Source organism: Protomyctophum bolini (assembly GCF_963924005.1).
Source record: "Protomyctophum bolini genome assembly, chromosome: 13".
Classification (NCBI taxonomy): Eukaryota; Metazoa; Chordata; class Actinopteri; order Myctophiformes; family Myctophidae; genus Protomyctophum; species Protomyctophum bolini.
In genome coordinates this window covers 19,307,927-19,328,184 of record NC_137874.1, presented here as the reverse complement: position 1 = coordinate 19,328,184, position 20,258 = coordinate 19,307,927, and the positions used below count along the sequence as shown (strand labels likewise).

At 39.9% G+C, this 20,258-nt stretch overlaps 1 protein-coding gene across 3 annotated transcripts; it reads right to left on the bottom strand.

Annotated features, from left to right (window-relative positions):
- Nucleotides 1-3,979: 3,979 nt before the first annotated feature.
- Nucleotides 3,980-19,063, bottom strand: tmem248 (transmembrane protein 248). Of its 3 annotated transcripts, none has more exons than XR_013965164.1 (8): nt 18,652-19,061; nt 17,309-17,467; nt 16,569-16,857; nt 14,917-15,067; nt 10,955-11,138; nt 10,505-10,648; nt 8,575-8,768; nt 3,980-7,594 (listed from the first exon to the last, which is right to left on the bottom strand). XR_013965164.1 is itself a non-coding variant. In XM_080780324.1 (8 exons), exons 1-7 carry the CDS (start codon nt 18,652-18,654, stop codon nt 10,062-10,064), a joined length of 951 nt encoding a protein of 316 aa, XP_080636450.1. In that variant the 5' UTR covers nt 18,655-19,063; the 3' UTR covers nt 3,980-8,768; nt 10,024-10,061. The 3 variants fall into 3 exon arrangements, 2 of the variants coding, with proteins under 2 accessions (XP_080636450.1, XP_080636449.1); XM_080780324.1 differs by adding an exon at nt 10,024-10,082 and having other exon boundaries at nt 3,980-8,768; nt 18,652-19,063; XM_080780323.1 differs by having other exon boundaries at nt 3,980-8,768.
- Between the last annotated feature and the right edge of the window lie 1,195 nt (nt 19,064-20,258).

Sequence of the window (20,258 nt, the reverse complement as noted above, 5' to 3'; positions counted from 1 at the left end):
CTGGTAGATGTGCTACAGGTATTTCTTTTTACTTTATACTGTGACGCTGTAGTATGATCAAGTACTACGTAGGGCATTAATTTACAACAACAACAAAAAAACTCAAAGTTAATGGAGAAAGGTTTCTGCCCGACAGCGACGATATTCATTCACTTTACCATATGTTGTGTTTTGGTTGTTGAGATCAGTGCATCAGTCTCAATGAACACAGGAGGGAACCAGTGGCTGATGAAGGAACATTACTAAACTTCATAAATGTAAGTGGTCTTTAGTGACGGAGCACATGGCTGCATAATGACACACCAAATGGGGCGAGTGCATGTGTGAGCACTTGATTCCTTGCATGAGCTTTAAATCAGCATAGCGAAATAGGAGACACACAGCAGGCGGGTGGTGAGTCACCTACTTACAGTCTGGAACAGATGCCTCTATGCATTCACGTGTCCAAGTGTGAATTAGTGATGGAGAATTTCTGTTCATTTATGTCAATAAGCACGCGGTGGAACAGTCAGTGTGTGTGACAGTGCACATAATTGAACGTGTCCACTTGCAATCAGTCGTTTGTTGCTGCTGGGCAGAAAACCTTGCAGCTCTGAATTTCATCTTTGTTGCCTCCACCAGGCCGAAGGAGAGAGTATGTTTTTCACTCCGTCCGTCCATGTGTCCATGTGTGTCCGTCCGACCGTTACCAGTTAATCTCCGTCACCTTTGTCCCGGCTAATGATAAACTCTGCACACACACTTCTTGGATGCCAACGACGAACCTCAGCCCCAAATTCTTCAGAACGGCCTGTTATAGCGCCACCATGAGGCCGATTTTTGCTAAACACATTTCATTACATTAATCATACATTTTATCCATACATTTTATCCATCATGCAAATCTGGATGGTATACACTATCTCTATAGTCATGTGATCAACACAGACCTGTTCGCTTCCCCATATTCCATGCGTGAAAAGAGGAGTTAACGGGCAATTATGGGCACTGTATTTTATGGGCAATTCTGGGCACTGTATTTAGCCCGTAGACCTCATATACAGTACACTGGCCCAATGTAGACCTCATATACAGTACACTGGCCCAATGTAGACCTCATATACAGTACACTGGCCCAATGGCTCATTTGTCCCTGATTGATAAGCACGAAGCACATCGCTTCGCGGCACATTTCGGGCTTGTAGATCTGCTTTTGATATGTTTGTGTGACGCTATAGTACGATCAAGTAGGTTTGTTAATATGCTGATAAGAGGTTTCTGACCGACAGCAACGATATACAAGGTTTATGCCCGCGGCAGTGAGGATGTGTGTGTATGCAAAAACAAAAGTGTCCTGAAAATTAACTGCAGAGTTCCTCGTGTCAATATGGATAATTATGAACAAGCATAATTGGAAAAGGTCACCATTGATTTGTTCATTTATACAGAATTCTTATGGGGAGACAGAAGTGTCCTGGGGCTGCTCGCAGCGCTCATTAGGAAGCCATTCATCAGATTTCACCAGACGAGACATTGCAATTTGTCAGAAAATTGTTTTCCTCTTTCATTTACTGTACACTCACTGCCTCCCAAATAACAACATAATGAACAGAGATACTCAGACATTCTATTATATGTCAGAGCTGAATTAATCCCGTCAAGACGTCAGCCTGCTCACCTCGGCAGACTGGAGGACTCTCAAGGAGATTCTTCTGAGTTTATTGAACAACTTTAGGTGGTAATAATAATAATAATACAACTTTATTTGTATAGCACCTTTCATGACATGAAATGCAGCTCAAAGCGCTTTACAGAGCAATGGAGAAAGAAAGCAAGGCATAAAACAACAAAATAATAGCAGTAATGCAATACAGTGAGGATATGAATAACAAGACATTTAAAAGATCAATTAAAAGCAAAGATGGCTTCGGGAAGAAAAAAAACAGGATGAATGTGTTGGTAATGTACGTCTCCAGATGTCTGAAGTCTGGGGTTGAATGCTTGCATACGAGTGATTACAGAAGCAGATCTACAACCTTTGTAAACAGCCCATTAAGACCTGAAGCACATTCTAAGTGGTGCGCAAACTTTTCATGTCAAGAACCCCCCGAAATGATATGCATTTGGCCATTGTGTACACATTTTCACCATTATTATGTTTTTATTAGCAGATCTACAAGCTCATAGCGTGGCAGGAAGTGACGCGCCATGAGCTTGTATATTTGCTATTTTCCAATATCCAAAGTATAAAATTATGCTTTTTAGCTCGAATCTAAAATGACACAGATGCTTTCCTGGTCTTGACATGTATTGAAAATCAGTATTCACTACCCATTTCCCATTACAATCAGAACTGCAGACTCACTCCCAATCTTCCACCGTAGTCTGAAACCCCACCTCTTAATTCAGACTTCATCTTGGCCCGTAGCACTTGCTGTAGCACTCGCCCTAGTCCAAAATGTATGGCACCGACAAGATGGTTCCCTTACTTCCCTACAGAGACTCATCTACTCAAAAACTACTTTGACAGAGAAGGAAAGTTCGAATGGTGGTGTGAAAGCAGATGACTACGAGAAAACTATGTTGATGATGTGCTTGGCAGAAATGACCTATTATTTCTCCCCTCAAATAGCTTAATAGGTTTAAAGTGGTTAAACAAATTTTGATGCTATATTAACACATTTAGCTGGGGACCCCCTGGAACCCTATCAATGACACCCGGGGGTCCCTGAACCCCACTTTGATAACCAGTTAACCACTGGTAGTGTATAAAGGATAGCTATGTTAACTGAAGTTTGCAAAGCAAATCATTTGTTTTGGTCTGTTCCTTTCTTTTCTTGGATTACTGACCACAGCTTGACTCATTTCATTTGCACATTCACACATGGTCTACTCTACTGCAATTTACAATTTGGTCATTTTATTCCCATGGGATTGTAGGCTAATGTTCATTCCATAGCAACAGTGCTGAGCAGGATAAGTGGGTTTCCCTTATCTTGCTTGGAACACCTGTTTCTCTGAGCCAAATTCTGTAAGATTTCCCCCTCTTATTTTGCACTATTTATTCCCTGGCACAAAACATGAAAAAAATAATAATCAAATTGCAGTTTACAATTCAGAGTGAATTGGCATGAATGACAGTATAAACGGTCAAGTGAGTGCAAAGAAAACAATTTGACGCTACAAATTAACTAGGTTACGAGGTGAACATCACACCTAGCATCTGTCTCAACAACAATCTATGTACATCACAGACTGGGGAGTGAGTGTGCATTCCACAGCTTGAGAGCCAGGAGGGACAGAGTGCTGGCCAGCTGGGTGTCGTAGACGTAGAGCAGTGCTTCTCAAAGTGGGGTCCGGGACCCCCAGGGGTCCTTGTGGGGGGTTCCAGGGGGTCCCCAGCTAAATGGTTGACAGTTAGTAACCAAAGGGACCGTTATGGGTTTGTAACTCTGAGAAAACTCTTTTCGGCCACTTGTATCCGCGACCTTATTCTGTACTGTAGGTCATGATGACCCACACTTCATGACAGTGTGACATATAGCAAAACTAGCAGATCTACAAGCTCACAACGCACCGCTATTTGTTTGCTATTGTTTTTGTTTTTTCCAAGTCGGTACGTATTGGTGACCGTAAGAATGGGGCAGGCATTGTGTACTAAAAAGCTAACCAAAAACCTGCAAAATATATATAATAATCTTTTTTGTTAGCAAATAAAACTACGTACTTATATTGTTGTTGGTATTGCTGTTGAACAGAGGGTAGGAAATGATGTGAAAGCCTAGACCACAGGTCCTGTAGCGTGTAGCTACCATTATGCCATAATAGTATAAGCATGGTCAGCCACCAGGACTGACCATTTAATGCTGCTTCGGCATTTATTATTGTAGTTTTCAAGGGGATTTATTTCTCTATCCATTGACATGATAATCTCTCTAAGTGAAAGATGGCAAAAAGCTGTATAATTTATTAGAGGGTGAGATACATTTTGCAGGACGAATTTAATTTCATAGGACAGTTTATTTAAACTTGAATTCATTTACAGCAGTTCCACTGGAAAGGAAAAGGTTCCGGCACAATGTCAAACTTTGACCCTAATCACATTAACATGGTGCTATGTACAGGGACGAGGATGCAGCTGGATAGTGCAGAAGGCACAGAAGTGGTTGGATATGTCGCCGCTGTCGGGTGGAGAAACCTCATTTTCAACTGTTACTTTTCAGGATTCAAATTCAAAAGCATCAAAATCCACAAGCTCGAAACGCAAAGCTTGTGGATCTGCTAATTTTGAGTGACACTACATGTACTTTATTATGTTCAAATAGGGCATTTATTTATGATAAAAAACAGTTAGAATATGGAGATGGGAGGTTTCTGCCCAACAGCAACGATTTGCTTCCAAGTGCTGATGACAGAAAATAAAAAAAACATTGTGAAATGGTGGCCACGTAGCGGGGGTTAACATTTAGACCTCAAATCATGCCAGAAAAATCCAATTGAATAGTTTCTTACATAGTAGAACATGTCCCCCACTGAATAGGCCTACTCTTTTTATAGATGCTATGACTCCAACAAAAAAGTGCTTTAAAAATATTCTAATCTAAATGTATACCTTGAATAAAGCCAGTATTAAATTAAATTGAGATCAATACCTAATCCTAGCTGAAATAGTCATTTTGATTTAGTTTTCAATGTCATGTCATCTTTTCTTTTGCCCAATATGCATTTGTCAGTATAATTAAGATATCATATAGAAAACTATAAACAAAAATCACAGATCAACAAACACAAAATATGTTAAGGCATTTGGAAATATGGAGGTGCCATTGCAACAAAACTGAAATTTGTAGGTGGTCTCCATGCTCTTAAATTTAGATCCTGGTGTTGGTTAGGACACTGGTGGACAATGTCAAAGTTATTTGAAGTAGACAGCGCACAGGAATGATCACCACCATCTTATTGTAGTTCCAATAACCTCTCTCTACCAGGAGAGGGAGACAATGGAACAAACTTAAAGGGGAATACCACTCATTTTCAACATTTTACTATGTCATTAATACACCTTATAGTCAGCCGACAGGCTTCTTTTGTTTAAAGTGGGAAATTTGGTATATAGTCTTTTTTATTGGCCTAAAATATTGTCTATATACTGTACATACATTCATGAATCCACTTGCTGACCGGCTGTTAGTATTGGGCAAAATTAGTTTTACACAAAATACACTCCTTGGGCTAAAAGCAGCCATAGCCACTTGCCCAAATGTGCCCAAAATGTGCTGACCTCATCACATTTGTCAAGTTGTCTATGGCATTATGTATTTTGTGCAAAACTAATGCTTGGAATGGATTCCGAATCATGAATACCCCCTAGTTTGACATGTCACATGCTACTTAAAGCAAAAGGAAAGTTTGACATTTTTGCCTGCCATAGGATGTTAATGGTAGGGTCACAAGAAAGCCCTATAAAATAAATTGCCCAATACTTTCAGCCGGTCAGCAAGTGGATTCATGAATGTATGTATATAGACAATATTTTATATACTATATACCAAATTTCCCACCCGTCCACCTCGGCTGCTGGACTATTAGAGTTGGAAATAATAAAAAGAAAAGTCCCCCCATGCTGTGTTGCCTAGAACTGGAGGTCTGGAGGGAAAGAATCTGTAACATTATGAAGTACATCTCAGTGATCTCAGAGATGTACTTCAAAATGTTACTGAACCTCCAGTTCTAGGCAACACAGAATGGCAGTGGGGACTAGCTTTTCTTTTATTAGCCATTGGCTATAGTAAGCTATTTAATGCAAAAATGAACTTGTAACTCAAAATGGAATAGATGAAAAACAACAAATGCATACAATAAATTTAAACATCATGAGTAATAGAATTAGGAAGACATAAAGAGACAGGATGCAATACTAAGCAAAAATGGGAGCAGGGTATTAAGAATTGAGTGGAAAATGAGGTATCAGAATCCTCAGGACTGAAACAAAAATGAGTTAATGGAACAAATAACAAATTAAAAAAGAAAACTCAATCAATAATGTACAATGTTTTCATAAAACAAGAAGTTAGTTTTCCCACATAAAAATGATATAACTTGTAATAAGAACTATTGTCAAAACAGAAAATCAGTTCAGTTAAAGGCTTTCAAGCTAATACAAAGTCAAATTACATAAACTTTCAAATAGCATGGAATCCTTACTTTTAAAATATTCGATAAATGCTGCATTACTGTCGCAAATTACCTTCAAAAAGTACATTCAGTGAGTACATTATGGAACAATTCTAAAACGGAGGTAAAATGTATTACTTTTTACGATGTCATACCTAAGACAATAAAGTCGGTCTCAGACTATCATTTTGTGTGAGAGCATTCGAACCCATTCGTGTGATTTTATTTCTCCTTTACTAAGAATGTAGGAATATTAAAGCTGGAATTACACTGGCTAAGTATAAATCAAGCCTAGGAGTGCATATGCCAGTAGCCTGGGCGTACACCAACCAAGGACATACTGTAGGCCGTCTTTTTCTTTACTATAACTTTACAAATTATGTGACTTTCAAAGCTGTACCTACACAAAACTACGAGATGACTCGGGGTTCTGATAGATCCTCATAGTATTCACTACAAGGTCATGGTAGTATGAATGGGATAAGAGTTGATGTGTTGAACAAAGAACATGTATGCATTATGAAACATACGATTGTCAGAATCACTAATGCATTTAAAGTGTGCAACATTCCAATCCCAGATTTCATTCTTGGCCGAGCAGACCTTCATGACAATTCACACGGTCAAACTTTCGAGGGGAAAGAGGTAATTTCATTTTGTGCCCGCAAATCCCATAACTGATGGGATACCACTGCAGTGAAAGATGCTTAGTTTTTATTTTGGAGTCTTAAGCATTTCATAAAGGGGTTAAACTACTGTCCAAGGCCGCCTTTAATAAATCCAGTCTTTTCACGCTTCAGTTAGCACTCACTCATTCTAGCCAACCCTCATAAATGTTAAGGGCAGGACACTCATTTCAGGTTTTGTTAAGACTATAATTATTATTCATGTTCATAGAATACTACATACAGTACCTTTTATGGATCAGAGACAGACAATCCAAAAATAATTACATTGTCGTATTACAACACAATCAGCAAAAGAAAATCAAGAGGTGCACACATTTTAGTATGACTATTTACAAACACATGTAAACATGTGCAAATTATATTGATTTGCTTAAAATAAAGATGTCCTAAACCTCTATAAATCAAGGGTAATTTGACATTCACAGCATTATAATGAGAGGAGATCAAAAGTTTGATTTCAAGTTACAGGCTAAACATATTGGAAAATGAGAAAATTGGATAGTTGAACAAAAATGAACTGGCCAGTGGCCACTTAATGTCAGAAAGAAAAGTCTCAGTTATATCTTTTCTTTTTTTCCTATCAAGTCAGTCCATTCAGAGAAAGATGAAAGCATATATGCTGCTTCCTCCGGGTGCTGGAAAAATAAGATATAACGCTAGGAGCCAAAAGGCCAGCCTATAATTTCTCGAGACAAACTGCTGTGGGGCTTTGGCAGCAAGAAATATTAAGCAGCAGATGAATGAAGAAGACACTGAGGGAGAGGATTAAATAAAAAGACAGAAAATAATGTTAAGTGTGACCACATCCAAATAACCAAAAGTATTTTCACCACTGGACATAGGAAATTGGCCAAAGGATATCAATTGCCCTTAAAATGGGCTTGGGCAGATGTCAGCTTACAGGGAGAAGCTGAGATGACAGACCTCATTTATCTTTTAATTTGTTGCTCGCATATGAGTCAAGAGCAGTCATGCTAAAAAAATAACTGAGTTGACTGTTTAGTATCCTGGTCCTGGATAGTACTTGCAAGGTTATTTGAATGAAGACCAATGCAAACATTACAGCTACTTAAAATATAACACCAAAAGATGAAAGATATTGAATTAAACTGTGCAAATGTTTCAGTGAATATCACATTCAAACATGCAGGACACATTCATTTGCAGTTTTGCTAAAACTTTGGAAAATGCCTGTTCAAAGGTTGAGAATAATTAAACACGCAAATCCTTCAATTTGAGCACCTAGGGATCGTCTAAATAGGCTTTCAATATTCTTATTGAATTAGAATTAATTTTGTTGCTGTTGTACAGAAATGCAATGTCATTAAGCTCATCATTATGCAAATTGTTCATATTATTATATGCAAATAGGTGCCCAAATATTCAGCCTTTAGATTAATCGAACTGTTGTTTTAATTAACTGTCTAATGTTGCCGTTTTATTCACTCTACTTTAAACATCTTCATTCACCAGTCTTCAAAAACTGAAAATGACACTCAAATGCAAATTAGGTCCAACTTTTAGTTTTCTTTCCTTTAGATACATCAATTTGCATCATAATTGATAAATGAGGCCCACTGACTCCTAACAAAATGGCTGTGCAGTTCTGGGTTTGGATATACTGCATATTCTGAGATCAATGGCACGAAGGGGACTCAGGCAAAAGAAGAAGGAAAAAAAGTAGTGAATTTCAGAGTTCCTATAAATATTTACACCATACATACATACATACAGGCACTTGTATATCTTTGGTTGGAGAACTCCAACATTGCAAGGAAACTGCATTCACAGAGCGTCAGCGCCCCTTATTGTATTTCCAGGCTCTGCTAGGCAACTGGTATGTATCTTTCTTTCCATTCTGTCCATGTTTACAGTTCAGTTCTGACATGGTGCTGCCATGTCTTTCTAACCCTCCGACAAGGCCACCTGAAAGACGAGAGAGACAAGTCCATCACTCAACAAGAAAAGACAAGAGAGACAGGTCCATCAATCAACAAGAATGAGGACTGCACGCGCGCGTGTGCTACACTAAATAGGGTTTAAGTGGATAATGTATGTTTTGTAATAATCCAAATCTACAAAGTAACTAGTAACTAGAGTTTTCTAATAACATTGTACAATGCTTGACTCTGAGATGTAGTGTAGTAAAAGTATAAAACATTTGAAATACAGTAGAAGTACAGTAGATGTACTTAGTTACTGATACCAACACTGATAACACAAAATTACACCAGAGTCACTCTTTACCTCCTGTCCCTATTCTTCTGACCTTTTTCAAAATAAACGTTTTCAAATCATATTTAAAAATAGAAGATCTACAAGCTCATAGTATAGCGCAACATCACAGAGCTTTGAGCTTGTAAATCTGCTATTTGTCAGACGAAAGTGGTTAAGATTATGACTGACAGTTTTGTGCTAAATGTTGCTCAAGGGGTATGAAACCTTACTTCTATTGTGGTCACAACTGCCTCAATGTAACAGCACATCTGCCGACTGATATTGACTGGGAAAACCCAATCTTAGTGCTCCCTCTAGTGGTTAAAAGGATGTGAGGCGTTTTGTATTTTCTAGCATCTTCGTGGCAGGGACAACAAAATTACACTTTGGTAAAGATTTGGGTTATGCAGTTACTCTTGCCATGATGCACTCCAAATATTGATATCTTCAATAATTGCACCATCGATTCAAAAATGTATAATCCAAAATGTTCTCCCCATTGAGTTACATACCACAGTTGAAACAGCTAGGCCTCAAAGTCACACTTTTATAGTGGTGGAAAAAGTACTCCGATTTCGTACTTAAGTAAAAGTATCAATATGGCAATGTCGAAATTTAATGGAGTGGGGTCTAGTGGAGTGGGGCAGTTATTGACGATATCTCTCCTATAACTGGAGTTACATTATGGCAAGGGGAGCCACACAAACCAAACCTTTACTAAACGTGTAATGTTGCTCTAATAGAGGTCAATAAGCCTTTAAACATTGTGAAGAAAAGACAAAGGGGATGGTGAACATGTTTAAAACTGTTGGCCTATAATGACGTGCCCCAAATAGGTTGTAAGCAGCACACTATAAGAGAGTGAAAATGGCCGGCATGTCCCCTTGGCCCTTACTAGTAGTGACTAGGGTGGTCCATGCGCTGCACTTTGTGAAGGGTACTTAATGCCAATGCTTTTACTTGCCACTTTCAGAATTCTGCTCCTCAAGGTTCCCAAGCAGGTTACTGTGGATAAGGTGAGCACTGATTGTACAAACAAAGGCATCAGTATTCCACTCACAATTGTAACGTACATCTCGCTCAATTTGTCTACAGTCATGTATTTATGCAGTATGCACTTTAAAAAAAGTCAATTTCCAATGAAAGCCAAAATTCACGATTCATTAAATTATATATTCTTTTGAAAATTGAGCCATCCGTTAGCTGGCATCATACATTGTTGATTCATAATACAATTTCATAATGCAATAGTTTCTTTGCTGAACATAAAGCTGGTTGGCCATGATTTGGTCAGAAAGCCATAGCTCATCAAGATCGGGATTTAACATGGTTACTCTCGGAACTGGCCTGGGCTGCCTTGTTTTACTGCGGCTGTTGATCAAATGTGACGGAGGGCTTGCTGCGCGGTGTCCTATTACAGATGTTATTGTAGGTGTTTGCTGTACCTTCTCAGTGCAGAAGTCGGGGCTGGCTTGCCGGACTTTGCCTGGCCGGCCCTTGATGACCGCATAGCAGAACATAGTGATGACCATGACAAACAGGAAGTAGCTGGTATGCATCAGGTGCAAGTTGATAAGCGAGCGGTCATCCTGGTAAAAAGAAGCAAAGGCTAGTTATATCGCAAAAACAATGCTGGTGTATTTCTTCCTTTTGTAATTAACAACACTCACAAGCATATGAAATAAATTTGTGTTTGGCTTTTTTTTTTAAAGGAAAAGGACAACCCAAGACAAAAATAGGGTTAATTCATGTAATGCATTTAAAAACTAACTAAACTAACTAAATAAAGGACAAATGACAAAGCGTAGCGACTAAACAAATTCACGGAACGCAGCGAATCAGGCTACGCCACTTTGAGAAAAACTCAAGTAGGAGAACAGGTTGCGTCCACTCACATCTGGAAGGATGACAGTGAGTTTGGGATTGAGTGCGTGGTACACTTTGCCGATGGCTCCTTTGTAACACCAGAAGGGATTGTAGTCCTGGCTGTATTTGGTGTCCGAGTCACGAGCCGTGGTGAACAGCTTGTACCAGGATGTGGCATTGGTGTATGTTTCAGGAACACAGTGGGGTGGCTGCCTGCAGACCACAATACACACATCAGTACCTAGAGCCTGATTTGTTGTTTTAGACTTATTTGTGTGACGGTACCAAAGCGGCGGAAGTAGCAGATCTGCTGCTATTTTGGGACCAATTGTGCCATTTCTGGACCAGCTATAATGCCATACTGTGCAGTATAGTCTTGTAGATTTGCTATTTTGAGACCAGATCTGTACTAGATTAGTTCAGACCAGTAGTTTTGAGAGATTACAGGTGTCCCATTTTCTGACAACCTCTTCTATTTTTGTACCAACTACAATGCTATACTGTCCTAGCCTCGCATAACCATACTAATATCAGTATCACTGCCTGGGGCAATCTGTATTGCAAAGGCAGATAAGTCTGGCTACGTGAGGCAAATACTGTCCAGTACAGTTTTGTGAACTTGTGGATCTGCTAAATCCATTTAACTTGTGAGCAACATCAATGATTTGACAAGAAAAGTGTCAAAACAATACATGTAGATTCACAGAACCATCTACAAGGCTAATTTTAGTACGCATCCAAATGTTGAGTTACTTGTTTCGGATAAACAACATACAGTGTATTGTCGCAGTTCTGTTGAAACCTTATACTGTATGTCCAAAACTGGACATATGAGAATTTAAGGATTTTAAAAAGTAGCAGATCTACAAAGTCAAAAAGGAAACTTGTGGATCTGCTACTTTTGTGTGACACTGTAGTTACCGGTAGTATGATCAAGTAGGACTTTAATATTCGAAGAAACAGCAAACGTTAGAATATGGATATGAGGTTTCTGCCTGACAGCAACAATATCCAATTGAGTGAGGCTTATTCGAAGGGCTAAGGGCACTAAAACCATCCATCTGGAACTGGGGCAGCACAGTGGCTCAGGAGATAAGAGAGGCCGCTTAGGAATCACAAGGTTCCTGGTTCGATCTCTGGCTCCTTCTTGGCTGCGTGTCAAATGTCCTTGAGCGAGGCACTGAACCCCTCATTGCTCCAAATGAGCAGGTTGGGGCCTTGTATGGTTGCCTCTGCCATTGTAAATTGCGCTACATTTACCATTTTAACTGTTATTAACCAAAAACACGAACAGATGGAATGATGATGTATATTCATTTTAGTTAAATGCATGCATGCATCAGCTTGTCAAATAAGCGTTTGTTTTTCATCAATCTCAAAATCTCTAAGAAATCCGAGTTTCCTCCTGAACATTTCTGGGGCAGCACATAAGTGATGGCACCGTTTCTCATTGAAATTATTATTGCCCTGCAACAAATCAAAAGACTTTCACACAGCCTGTTAAAACAACCATAAAGACAATTAATGATGTACCAGCCGAGTTAATCTGTGGCATACGGATGTGTAAAGAAGGATGTGTGTCCATATATCTGGCTGTTATTACAAATACAGCTGGTTTAATCGGAGTTCATTAGCCATCATGAAAGTCGCCCCCCAGCTTGGGTGTTGTGTTGTTCCCCACCCTGCTACTTTTGATCTGTGAAGTTGGAATGCATAGTTGCTGCCGGGAAGAAACCTCTTAGTATATAACATTTTGTGTTTTTTCATAAATTAATGCCCTGGCCTACTTGATCATACTACAGCCTCAAACAAAAGTATCAAAAGCGTTTTCAGCTTGTCCTGAAAAGTAACATTGTTGGACATACTGTAGGAGGTTTCCACCCGACAGAGACGTTGAGATAATTGTATTTAAGATAGCATAATGAGCTTTTTTACCAGCTTGACTTGGTCGCTATCTAAAGGTTACCAAATGGGTATAAATGGTGTTAAGACAGCATCTGTGTCTTAATGTGGAAAAAGATAGCTACAGACACCTCACCATCACATCACGTTTTTGAGAATATGAGCATTGCCAGTAGTCTTTTCAAATTGTGTCTAAAGATGCACTCGAATTCTGTCTAAAGATCCTTTCTGATAAACATAGTTTAGTAGGTTTCATCATTGTGTGATTTATTATATAGGGGCAAACTAAGGTAACATTTTCCCTGTGAAATGTCTCTAAAATCAGAGAGAAAGTGGAAATGACTGCCAATATTTTGTGCTGAACTTACATTTATATATTGCCAATGAACTACACTTTCAGGGGTAAAAACTAAACAACAGAATCTAATATTGGCATGGCCTCTGTGTCCAATCTTTAACTATCAATCTAAAGTTACTAACTTACTATGTGTATTCTGAAACAATGCTTCACAAAAGCCAGTCTTCTTTGGTGATTTAGGACTACAAACAGCACTGTGATATTTAATTGTACACATTATTGCACTATATACTTTGTGTTTCATCGGGAATTCATAATTTGATTAGAAAAGGACAGTATTTATTTAATACTGCAGATTATGTAGTTCAAAATGTAATACAAGTGAATGAGAGGACACCATAACTACAGATCCAGTTAATACATGACTACTTAAAAGTATCCATTAAAAATACAATGCATTTTGTCTTATAGTTCATGGTCCACATTCTCGAAAATAGCTTAGGCAAATTAAAGGTAGAGCAAGTGATCTTTTTTATTTATTTTTGTTAAAAAGATAAAGCTCTATATGCATTGCCATGGAGTGTTTGTTCAGTAACAGGGGTCTCAACGTCTATAAAGTACCCAGTTATCAACTTCAATTTTATGGTGTTCCGATTCCAATTTTGTTTGCTCACTTCTTTTTGTAATTACTTCCAATTTAACTAGTTTTATCCTAGATCCTGTATGTATGAGTTCTCTCTCCTTATTGGGTAAAATTGGTATCCAGACACGAAAATACATTTTCTGTTTATTAAAGAGCTGGAGAGACAGGGAGACCCCTGTTACTGAACAAACACATATAATACCACTTACTGCACCTTTAAGCTATTCCTAGAATCAGTAGTACCACAACATCCATTGTAAGTCATGGGCAGAGCACTTGCCAATATAAATTCCATGAGCTACAAAGAGTACGCTTGCAAGTTGTGTACAAATAAATAAATAACATTGCATAACGAGGAAGTCATTCCTGCCAGTTAAATACCATACTGCATAAGGTCAGACCATTCCTTTCCACAACTCGATATGGGCTGGTCAAAGAAGCCAACAATGTGTGACTGCTAGTCTGACAGCTAATTTAGCAGAAACGTATTTCGAATCTGAATTATGCAGGAAAATCATATGGGACATCCTTGAGTTTAAAAAAACAATTTAGCAGAGGGACACAGCCAATGCAGATGCCGTCATTGATAGCCTATTGGAAGGGCTAGCTGAATGTGGATTACCATAGCAGCACTAATGCCTGATTTATGCTTGGTTTCACATTGAGTACCGCATCGAACATAGCCGATCAACAAGGCCACAATGTGCCACACTGCAAAGCATTGTGAGCTTGCAGATCTAGTATTTTTGATATGCGAAACTAGCACGCAACTAAGTATAAGCCTAACACAGAACATTGAGATCAGTCAAGTTCACAGATATGAACTTGTGTGGCTCGATTCACTTAGCATACAGTGGATATTTTTAGTTGAACAAACCCTCTGGTTCCTGAGAATAATCTGTCCGTTATATTGGAAATAAAAATAAAATAAAAACTACAAATGAAGAGGATTGGTTATTATAGTATAGTACCGTTTCTCAAATGAAGTAGAAGCGTACTGGGGGGGGGGGGGGGGGGGGGGTCTTAAAAGTCAATACTAGGCTGTTTGAAGGGAACGGAAGCACAGAGCTAGCCGATAGGAGAAATAAAAATGACTTTCAGCTGAAAAATCAAAAGTCCCTGTGCGTCAGGGAAGCAGTCCAACTCACACTGTGACGGGGAAGATATTGCTTGCCGCTGTGATGGTCATGCAAGTGCTGAACACCACCTGCTCACAGTGGCCGTGCAATACGCAGTCATCAGAGTTCCAGGACACTGGTAGGGTGAAAGTGATGTTCATTTCCTCGTGAGCATCCCGGCCTGTGGAAAAACACAAAACAAATTACATGCATCGTATTAGTTTTTCTGCATTTTAATATTTCCCCTTTAATGTCTTGATTATTTATTATTATTGATGCCTTGATTAGTTATTTCAGACTATTTCTATCTTATGTTTTGGGTGTACAAAGAAGCTAACGCACACCAAAGTCCTTGTGACACACGGGAGAAAACTGTAGAGTAAATCTTGAAAAGAAACAAGAGGGTGACCACACCCTGATGAAGGCTTAACCGCCGAAACCTTCATTCATTTTTGTCTTACCTGCCGTCCTAATAAAATATTGGCACTCTGGCTATTGGCGTGTGCGGTCACCCTCTTGTTTTTTCAAGATTTACTCTCTTTACTTTTTTTGTCATAATTTATTTACTCTTACAGGAAAACCAGTCTTTCATAACATGGGCTGGGCCACTGTTCAAATATGAAATAATCCTGTGGCTATTCAGATGCTCATCTATTTGACCTTTAGTCAGAGAAAGTATGTCACTTTAGCACATCAGGATGATAGAGACAGCTTCACTGCCATCAGAATGTGACACATGTAAACCCCTCATCAAGTTTCTATTGTAATGAGTTGTGATCAACCCATTATATAGGCTACACAAAGCCATGCCTTGTTTATGCCCTTGGGTTGTTTAGAAAGAATCAGATTTGGTACAGGGCATATCACATAAATTAGCAGCCAGAATTTAGCCAAATGGTTCAAGCTGGACAGCCACAGGCCTATTTCATCCAAAATAATGGTTTCCCTTCTTGTATGACACATCCACCAGGAACCAGCACACAAACACTGGATTTGACCGCCCAGGCACCCACTTGTAGTCTCTTCAAAGCACGTCTCTAGCTACTTGTCTGTCTCCTTTGACAAATGTAAATAGAGATATTCTTAAACACCACAAAAGACACATTTTAACCAGATTGGGTGATCTACATTCTAGACTGAACATTACTCTTCTAGGCATTTTTTAATAGTCCTTTTTTCAGGATGAAAAACTGAAAAAGTACCAAAGCACTGATTCCTAAGGGTATACAATTCTGAACTTCAACTGTATCCCCCTTTTAGGGTGCTTTGCGCTGCATTTTGGAACCTACAGGATTATAAGACGACACACAAGGAACCAGGCAAAATTACACAATGCTGCCTTTGTTTGCTCACCGTGTTCAGTTAAAGTCATCATGCAAAGAGGTAACTTGAAACCCATTAATAAAAGGACACACTCCTGTAAAAGGACTGAATTACCTCTACACAAAAGGGGGGAAAACGTAGATGTAGATCATTAACAGAGAGGCATGATGATGGATGGTGTTAATTCATCGCTTGATGGAGGCTGTAACTTCATGAATAATAATAATGCTTAGACCCATTAAAGCCAGCCAATCACAATTATAGTTGGAATTAATTCCCTTTTCATTTAGGGAAAATTGGCAACACCAGTGAAAGCTGAAATGTATTAAGGGAAAACCGCAGTGTAGAGTGCAACTTACCAGTAAGACCAACCTGCTGCCCCAGCACGGTGGCATAAAGATGGGTAATGTTGCGGGAGTACCCCCCGAATGGGCGCTGAGGATCTAGTGTGAGGGTGATGGGGACTGAGATGTTGATGGGACCAGAGTCCTCGAGCAAGAGAGTGGCCTGGGTGCTGGAACGTGCTTGGCCACTGGTCACCACTGTGCTCTCCGATGTGGTGGACTCGTTAAGGTTGTGCTTGAGCGTCTCATTCTCAGACACACAAAGGTCTAGCTCGTTGAAGCGCAGCAAGAAGGTGTTCCAGTCCTGAGGGTGTGTGAGCGAGAGTGCATATGGATGGAGGGAAGAGTGGACTGTGATTAACACTCTGATAACGTACGGCTCTGTAATTTATTACATTAGCAGTGGTTCAAATGATAGCAGAGGGCACTGAACATCCTGGAAGCACAAGACAAACAAGCTATTCAAAATAAGAGTGCACATAATGGTTAAAACAGCATAGGCCCAACTAACAATAATTTATGCAATTAGGTTGGATAGACAAAAATGAAAGCCTGGGTAGTTGAAACAATGACTGCAACAATGCCCAAAATAAATATTGCATTATAAAATAAATACATAAACCAAGTCATCTATCTAGAATAAACAATGGTATTTACTGTCGTTTGCAAGATTATTACAAAAGCACAATCCTATAAACTTTCATTCAATTTCAAATATAGTTTGGCAAAAAGCAAATCACTGGTATCTCCCCTACCTCCGTCAACTCTGGAGACTTGATCTCCTTAATCTTGAAGAAATAACCAATGGTCAAGAAGGCGATGGCCACGGCACTGACACTGACCATAAAGATGACCAGCGGTGGACGGCTGTGGATGCAACCCCTCAGGTGCTCAAAGGGATTCAACAGGTAGACCTGTGAAACCAGATCAGATTAGTTCAGGCTCATCCACAAAGGGATGTTCTGATGTATGGGCTTAAGAATAGAATTATTGTCAGCTAATAATGACCACAATGACAAGGATTACAGAACAGAACAGCAGCCATTGTAAAGGGGAAAGTGAATTTCAGTCCTTTCAATAGAAAGTTAAAGAGAGGGTTGATGTTGTTTATCTTTGAATGGTGAGTGTATTGGTTTCAATATAATGTGATGAAACCGGATGTGAAACAGCCACTTATAATTTAAGAGAAACCTTGTCTGATATCAGAAGCAATGAACTTCAACTCCACAATAAAAAAAATAGTTTGTTTGATATCAATTGAGGAGTAAATTAAATTGTTATATTATACTCGGGGGCATTATGCATCAAAGAGAATAGTACTGGTATGCCAATACACTAATACAGATGCCCTACCTCACTGTCAGACAACACTTATCAAATAACTCATCAGTCATCATACTGTAGATGTGGTGTTTAATGCAATGCTGGTCATGGTAACAACATACAACACTAACTTAGTCCTAGTCTGCTGTCAGCATGACCCTATGGTGGAGAGCCAGGTAACTGCCAGCTGTGTACATACTGTATCTGTGTCACATTGTGTTGAGCTGTCAGTTGTCCCTAAGCTTCACTGTATTGAACTGTCACTGAGTTGTCAACATTGTGTTGTTCATAGCATGACATTGTGTAGTTTGATCATAGCATCACATTGTGTTTGATCATAGCATGACATTGTGTAGTTTGATCATAGCATCACATTGTGTAGGTTTATCATAGCATCACATTGTGTAGTTTGGTCATAGCATCACATTGTGTAGTTTGGTCATAGCGTCACATTGTGTTTTGTCATGCCATCACATTGTGTAGTTTGATCATAGCATCACATTGTGTAGTTTGATCATAGCATCACATTGTGTAGTTTGATCATAGCATTGCATTGTGTAATTAATTGTTCATAGCGTCACGTTGTTGTTGACCAGAGCCCAATCTCACTTTAATCAACCAAAGTTGGCAGCTGATGCTGCTTGGCCCCCACTATTTACCAGCGTGACGTTACCAGGCTAACAACTGGCTTCAGTGGTTTGAAGACATCCTGTAACATAAGTATGTACATAATAATAGACATCATCATATAGAAACTAAAAGCATCGGTTCTCACCATGTTTGTCTTTCTGCGCACACGACGGACGCTAGCCTGCAGCTTGTGACGGCGGGGTGTAATGATGATGATGTGTGTGGCTAGCAGGCTAGCCTCGCTGCTAGCTTGCTGCTGCCTTCTCTTTCCTCAAGCCTAGTCGCTCCTGCTGCGATATAAAGCAGGACAAAGCAAAGGTCGGGTGTTGATGATGATGATGGGGACAGACAGGCTCTCTGCGTGAAACCCGCCGCGGTTGCTCTTTCCCATCCTTCGCGTTATTATACTGCGCTAAACTAACCCAGATATATTATTGCTGTGTACGAGTTCTGCAAAACGCAATGATCTATCTTGGTCCTCCTCCTCCTCCTCTCACTGCCGACATCCCCCACAACATACACACCAAGAAGGATGCGTCACAGACGTCACTGCTGATGAAGCCTGGTTGTCTCCACCAGGCCAAAGGCATGGGGAGAGACTGAGAGTATGTTTTGCACTCCCTGTGTGTGTGTGTGTGTGTGTGTGCGTGCGTGCGCGTGCGTGTGTGTGTGTGTGTGAGACGCAACTTGGCCTGTTGTAGCGCCACCATGAGGCTGATTTGAAAACTGTCAAGTGGCATTTCTTCCTCAGCCTAAAGTGGGAATAGGCTTCTTCCCAAGAAGCCGTGGATATGCACGGTTTAGGAAGCACTGCCATGTCTTCCTTCTCAGAATGCATTTCTTTCATGTGGATTCCAAGGGATTCGATTTCCCAAAAGTTGCGTAACTGATCTGACAGTGCCTGTTCCTCTCCGACGCAGTGACGCTGATGTGCATCACTTCAATGTCCACAACTTCAGTTATGAATATTTATTACACTTATGATATTTAGCGTGGTGACTTCTCCTTATTGCACCAGCCATCCAAATACACTTTCCAGTGCAACTAGTCTCTCCATTTTCCCTGTGACCATTTTCCAATATTGGTCTCCGCCAATAGGACTCCTAATTCCACTGCATCCATCCCTATGATGGGTAGGCTACATCTGCTATGGGCATTCCTTTTGCTTCCAAGAATCCAAGTCCCTCCTTATCTTTCCGTTTGGCGCTTTGATTCATAGAAGAGCTCAACTTGGGTGTTTCCAATGAATGGACATCAATGCTTTGATTGTTCTTAATATTTCTCAAACGAGCCTTCACTTTCCTGCAGGTAATTCTCTGGGGTGTTTTGGAACCAAACACGTATATTCAACGTTTCTTTATCTATAACTGGCAGTGGCACCTGGCTTTGCGTTGGTGCATCTATCCAAATGGTAGCTGTCTGCAGTAATACTGTACTATTGTCAGAGTTGCTACACTACTACTGCATCTGCAACACTCAGCCTGTCTGTCGTAGCCGTGGTCGGCGCGTCTGCGCTGTATATTGAGATTATAGACTGGCTGTTTGATTGCAAACTTTTTTGTGGTGTCTGCGCCCGCACTCTTCACAGTGAATGCACTTATGCCCTGCGTTCTACAATTACGCACGACATCATGCCTGCCTACCAGACATACAAAACACCTGCATTGTTTCCTCAGTGTTTCTCTTCTTAGTTCAACAGTCAGTTCAGTACAGTTCTTGGATTTGTGATTACCATTACGGTGGCCCGTGGCC

Excerpts from the sequence above, each read along its gene's own strand:
- tmem248 (XM_080780324.1), bottom strand. Across the intron at positions 11,139-14,916 it reads AATATCTTCCCCGTCACAGT|GCAGCCACCCCACTGTGTTC; the intron begins GTGAGTTGGACT and ends TGTGGTCTGCAG. Across the intron at positions 10,649-10,954 it reads TCACTGTCATCCTTCCAGAT|GATGACCGCTCGCTTATCAA; the intron begins GTGAGTGGACGC and ends TCTTTTTACCAG.